General features: G+C 48.7%; 1 protein-coding gene across 1 annotated transcript in view; it reads right to left on the bottom strand.

Annotated features, from left to right (window-relative positions):
- Positions 1-2975: 2975 nt before the first annotated feature.
- Positions 2976-6000, bottom strand: part of Dgat2 (diacylglycerol O-acyltransferase 2) — a 29438-nt gene continuing 26413 nt past the window's right edge. Inside the window, exons 7-8 of the mRNA XM_027407744.2 lie at positions 5091-5293; positions 2976-4092 (exon numbers count right to left, since the gene is read on the bottom strand). Of these exons, the coding sequence (XP_027263545.1) occupies positions 3938-4092; positions 5091-5293 (358 nt within the window). The 3' untranslated portion in view covers positions 2976-3937. The remainder of the gene's footprint in view (positions 4093-5090; positions 5294-6000) is intronic.

The raw sequence follows: 6000 nt of genomic DNA, 5'->3' as shown, positions 1-6000 counted from the left end.
TGTTAATCACTTTGTTAATTTATTGCTTTATTAAAGGACAGTCAGCCACTTTATTCATTTTGGGGCTATGGCAAGGGAATTTTGCAGGGAGACAAGGATTTTTCTCTCTTGGTCAACCCACTATGTAGTAGAGGGTGACCTTGAATTCTTGACCTCTTGCTTCCACTGCCCACTGTTGGAGTTATATGCATAGAATACCATGACTAGCAAAGCTTAGATTTTAAGACACTTAATTTTTGTAATGTGGCAGACATGGTGGCAAGCAGTTTTTGTGTATCCTAGCAACAGCATGTGGAATTAGAAGGGCCAGGCTGTAGTACTGACCTCAACTTCTTTTTTGGGAGAGGGAGTTCAAAACAGGGTTTCTCTGTGTAACCTTGGCTATCCCAGAACTCACTCTGTAGGCCAGGCTGGCCTTGAACTCAGAGATCTGCCTCCTGAGTGGGATTAAAGGCATGCGCCCCCACAGCCCAGCTGTGAGCTCAACTTCTAAAGCAGTCTAACTTTGATATTACAAATCCTACATTCTACATTCTATTTAATATATTGGGGTTCATTTCATTTTTTGGTACACTCTTACACATTGACTGCCTATAGCTGTTGCTATGCTCCAACGGCAGAATTAACTTACCATCACAGCTGCCATTTTCATTTGTCATGTATGTCAGTAGAGAGAGATATACGCATTTTACAGATGCAGAAGTTAAGACACTTAGAAGTTAAACGACAGGGTGGTGATGATGGTCTGCCACATCTTAGGTGGATGCACTCCAACCTCAGTAGTCTATGATTTTAAGGGCGAGGAAAGAAGTGATTCAATTTTTAGAACTATGGGGAAATAGATGGGGGTCTTTTAGAAATATGGGTGTTAATGTTTCAAATGCCTGGAAACCAAGGGCGTCTATCTCTGAGTCAAGAGGAAACAAGCAATGAATGTTGATTGGCTGTGTGATGGAGGCAGGTCCCTTGTCCCCTCTACACCAACTTTCCCAGTAATGTATTCTAAATGGTGGCTAATTTTCTGTCTAGTCCTCTTATTCCATTTATGTGTAGCTTCTAGCTCCTGTTCTGGAGCTAGGGAAGTGTCAAAATGAGAGGCGTTCAGCCTTGCCACATTTGCCATGGAATCAGTGTCAGTGCCCCCTTGTGGCTATGTCTGGGACCCACATGAAGACTCATGGAAATGACACTCTTCGGTAGGCTAAAACCTCAATCCCCGCTCTCAGTGGACAGCCTTTAATCCCAGCACTCAGGAGGCAGAGGCAGGCGGATCTATGTGAGTTCAAGGCCAGCCTGGTCTCCAGAGCAAGTGCCAGAATAGGCTCTAAAACGATACAGAGAAACCCTATCTCTAAAAACCTAAAGAAAAAAAAAAGAAAAAAGAAAAGAAAAGAAAGAAACGTAATCCTTAGGACTGTCATACTTTCATAGGTTAAGGCCAGGGATTAGCCTGGAGCCAGAGGCTTTTATATGTATTGTCCAGTTTGGCTGCACATGGGGACTGGGACTAAAAATTTGGTTTGGTCCTGAGGCTCTCACCAGAAAATAGGCCTTGCCTCCACCAGAAGGAAAAGGTTGTCTTCTGGCCCGAGCTTTCATTTTCTGAAAGGACTGCCTAGAGTAACAGAAGTCAGCAGAGGCCTCCTCCTACTCTATCCTCTCTGCCACCTGGAAACTGGAGATATCAACTCCCTGCCCTCAAAAACCAAGCTTCACAGACCCAGCTGTCCACAACCACTGGATCTTGAACAGCAGCAGGTCTCTCCACCTTTGTATCTGTTGCCCCCCCATCTTTGTATCGGCTGCTCCCCCTTCCATCTTTGCACCTGCTGCTCTGCCTGCCTCCCACCCCCTTGGCAAACCTCTGCTGAGGCCTAGCTTAGTTACATTTTACTCCAGGTTGGGCAACAGGGTCCTTGTCACAGCTCAGAGGGTCCCATGGCCTCTGCAGCGCACTTAGATCTTCAGGCAGAGGAGATGCCCTGAGGTAGGGGGTAGCAAACAGGGAGTAAGGAGGTGGGAATGAGGTCTGTGGTCTAATGGCAGGGTTTCTGGCTACTGAGTAGTCACCAACTGAATGAACAGGAGCAGAGGAGTTGCATATTCTGAGACCTGTAACCACAGAGATGACATCAGGCCTGGTCTCCACCTTGGTAATTTAGCTAAGAGTAAGCACAGGTGACTGCTTGAACAGTTCATAAGGACCCTGCCAACTCTAGAACCTGCCCACACATGGTGGGAACTTGCAATGAGGCTACCTGGCCCTTGCCTCTCGGCATTCACGTCCTTCTCACATCCAATGAAAGTAAGACTAGTAAGACATCATTCCCAAGGTCAGTTATAGAGCTGTGGCTCGCACTCTTCTCTGCACACTGGTTCCTTTCATTGCTATGCATGAGCTACCCTGTGGAAAGGAATACAGGGAAAGGAGATGAGAATGCCCTCTGCTCAAGCCAGTGGTGGTGGTGGTGGTGGGAGGTCCTGCCATCACCCACACAAAATCTTTCTCAGACTGAGATAGATGCTTTTAGCCTTGGCCAACACCTCTAAGCCCTGGACTGTAGCCTTGGCAGAGAGAGACAGTAAGCAGAGGGCCTAATAAAGCATTGGTGCCTCCTTTAGGATGGTGAGGGCAAATGCTTGAAGTCACTACTTTTTTCTTGTTAAAAAAAAAAGTTTATGTATGAGTATTTTGCCTACACGTTTCTGTCACACAGCTTGGATGCCTTGTGTCCACCGAGGCCGTCAAATCCCGGAGGACAGGAGTTAGAGACAGTTGTAAGCCTCCATATGGATATTAGACATTGAACCAAGGTCCTAAGCGCTCAACCACTCTCTCCAGCCCTGAAGCCACTCAATTTTGAAGCCAGTGGCCCAAGGCTAATGGAATCCGAAGGGAGCACAGTGTGGACTGTAGTCTGCACTGTGCGATAGAATAGAGTGTGTGTAAGCACATCATTAAGCAACAACATGCAGGCAGTTCTTGTTTCCATTTATTAGTCTAGGAATATACAAAAGTGTGACATGGCACAACAATCTCATAGAGAGAAAACAGAATACACAGGAGGGGTGGCTTTCGTCCCCAGCCCAATGCCTCAGGAAGGCACATATGTGAGGCTTGGGTAAGGGGACCTCCTGTTCTGGACCCAGTGTGCTGCACAGAAAGCCAGGCCCCTTTGTGAACAGAAGAGAGACCCTTCCTCACACCAGACTTGGGGTGTGGCTCAGCGGAGCTCAGGTGGCCGGCAGAAGATGCTCCAAACCAAGGCTGAGCTGTGCCGAGTAAAACCAGCCAACAGCAGCGAGCTAACCCAAGACGGTACCTGTGGGACATCCTTGTCCCTAGCACAGTATACAGAAGGCCAGTGTAGGCTCAGATTGGAGAAAGGGGTGGGGTGAGGAGCAGAGAGGAGACTCAAGCTGGGCACTCCAGATGCTATCTACCACCTTCCCCAAGTGGGGCCAACTCTGCCCTCTGCATCCTCCCCTTGGCAAGAAAGACCAGACCTGCAGTCACATGTGTGGTGGTGGGAATGGAGATGTTTGTTAAACATGGCCTCTGCCTCTTGAGAATCCATGGAGCAAAGAGGATTATCTAAGTGGCCGAGTCATAAGGGCTGTCCTTCCCCAGTTAACCAGGGCCAGGTGTCTGTGTTTGGGGAACCCTAGAAGGGATGGGGAAGAAACCATCAAGGCCCAGAAATGTCAGCCACCACCTTGAACAGGACACACTAGAAGTGGGAGCTGAAAATACTGACTCATCCCTTCTTAAAAAAGATCTAACATTGCAATGGTTTAACAAATTATAATTTCTTTTAAATAACCCACAGACACCCATGACGCTTCCAAATTTACAGACAAAATGCACTTGAGAACTTGGTAGAAAAGGATTTGCAGTCGTTCCTTCCAGGAGCTGGCATGGCCCTCGTGGGCTGGGTCAGTTCACCTCCAGCACCTCTGTCTCTGGAAGGCCGAATTTGGTCTTGTGATTGTCAAAGAGCTTCACCAGGGCCTCCATGTACATGGCATGGTACAGGTCAATGTCCTTCTGGGTTGGGTGTTCCAGCTTGGGGATGGTGATGGGCTCACCCACTGTAGAGAAGGACAGAGGCTCTGGTCAGTCAGTGTTACCAGGTACCCCATTCCTGGGTGCCCAATGTGACATGACCCTGTGCTACATGCCGACCATGTGCTAGGAACTATCCTTTTGTCCAGATGAGAATACTGTGGCCTGGCAGCATGGGAAAGATCCTACCCAAGACTGTGGCCTCTGAGCAGGAGAGACTCAGCTAGTTCCACACTCTGCTACAAGCTTCAGTATGAGGTGCAAGACCAAGTACAGGGCTTTGCTTTTGCTTTATTCAGGACTAACTCTGCCTCTAGAATCCTGTTTCCTCATCTTCCACCTGGTATGTCTTGTAGATCTTTTCTAAGGATTCTGGGAAGAACAGAACATGCTTGAGCAGCTGGTACGGGTGTGTAGAGGGAAGAACCCCCTCCCACATCTGTGCTTCACTTTATTTCCTCCTCCTGCTTTATGTTCAAGGCCAGCCCATGCCACACTGTTCTTCTGAGCTTTCTCCCAGATGCATACACACCCATCTCCACTGCCACTTTCAGTCCAGGTTCTCACTATGTAGCCCTAGCTGGCCTGGAACTTTCTGTGCAGACCAGACTAGCCTCAAACTTGTAGCAATCCTGTCTCTCCTTTCCACACTGGGATTAAAGGTATGCACGACTATACCTGGTTCTTTGTCCCCCTTTTCTGCTGAGAATTCCCATCAACCAGCAGTATAAGAGCTGTCTCCTGAGTGGGCCCACTATGAAGAGTAGAGGAGCAGCACAATCCCTATAGCAGCCTTATTACGACTGCATGGTCACTGCTGCAACCTTTTCCTAACTAACAGGATTGTATTTATCACCGCCATGGTGCCCTGGCTTATAGCAATGGCTCAACCTTTACTTCCCTCATCACTCCCACCAGTACCCAACTCAAGGTCCTATGACAAGGTTCTCATCTGAGCCAGGTGACTCACCCAGGGTCCTGCCATGCTCAGGATGGCCTTCAAGCATTCAGGCTTGGTACTCACCAACAGTGGTGATAGGCTTGGAGTAGGGCACCAGCCCCCAGGTGTCAGAGGAGAAGAGGCCTCGGCCATGGAAGATGCATGGGGCGAAACCAATATACTTCTGGAACTTCTTCTGGACCCATCGGCCCCAGGAGCCTTCCTCAAAGATCACCTGCTTGTATACCTCATTCTCTCCAAAGGAATAGGTGGGAACCAGATCAGCTCTGCAAGAGAGGGGCCCAGATTAGCCAGACCCCAGTCACTGGGATCCATTCCTTCTATCACCATAGAGGTCCATCAAGGCCAGTCCAGCCCAATTCAACTCCCTCTCATCCAGATTCACCTCATGTCACAGCCTCAGCACACTATCTGTCCCTGTTCCTCCTATCATTGGTCTGGCCTGACTTGACAGCAGACTGTATAAGAGCCTCTCTTGAAACCTGAAAGAGATCCCAGGACAGAGCTCTCTCTCTGCCCTCAATGACTTAGACATTGTGTCACTGAAGTTAATCTGTCTCACAAAAGTCCATCATTCTAGGTCTCCCAGAGCAGAGATGTGGGAGGAAAGCAAGGAGCTTGGCTCTAGACTTAAGTTCTGCCCCCAGATCATGTATCCTCAGTCTTCTCCTCTGGGAAATGGGCACTCAAGTCTCCTCACCTGCTAGGAAGTCTAAAGGAGCCTAGATGGTCCTGGTTTTCTAAGACAGTCAGGGTTCTAAGATGCCAGCGCTTCTCTTGTCTAAAGGTCACCCCTCCAATGAGCAAGCTTTCCCTGGTACTTCAAGTGATGTCATCTCCTTCCTGGTCTCTTGCTCCCTTTGGCCGTGTGTGTGTGTGTGTGTGTGTGTGTGTGTGTGTGTGTGTGTGTGTGTGTGTGTGTGTGTGTGTGTGTATGCGCGCACACACACAGGCTGGGGAGTGAACCCAGGGT

This window comes from Cricetulus griseus, chromosome 3 (assembly GCF_003668045.3).
Source record: "Cricetulus griseus strain 17A/GY chromosome 3, alternate assembly CriGri-PICRH-1.0, whole genome shotgun sequence".
Taxonomy (NCBI): Eukaryota; Metazoa; Chordata; class Mammalia; order Rodentia; family Cricetidae; genus Cricetulus; species Cricetulus griseus.
This window is presented reverse-complemented; position numbering and strand designations above follow the sequence as displayed.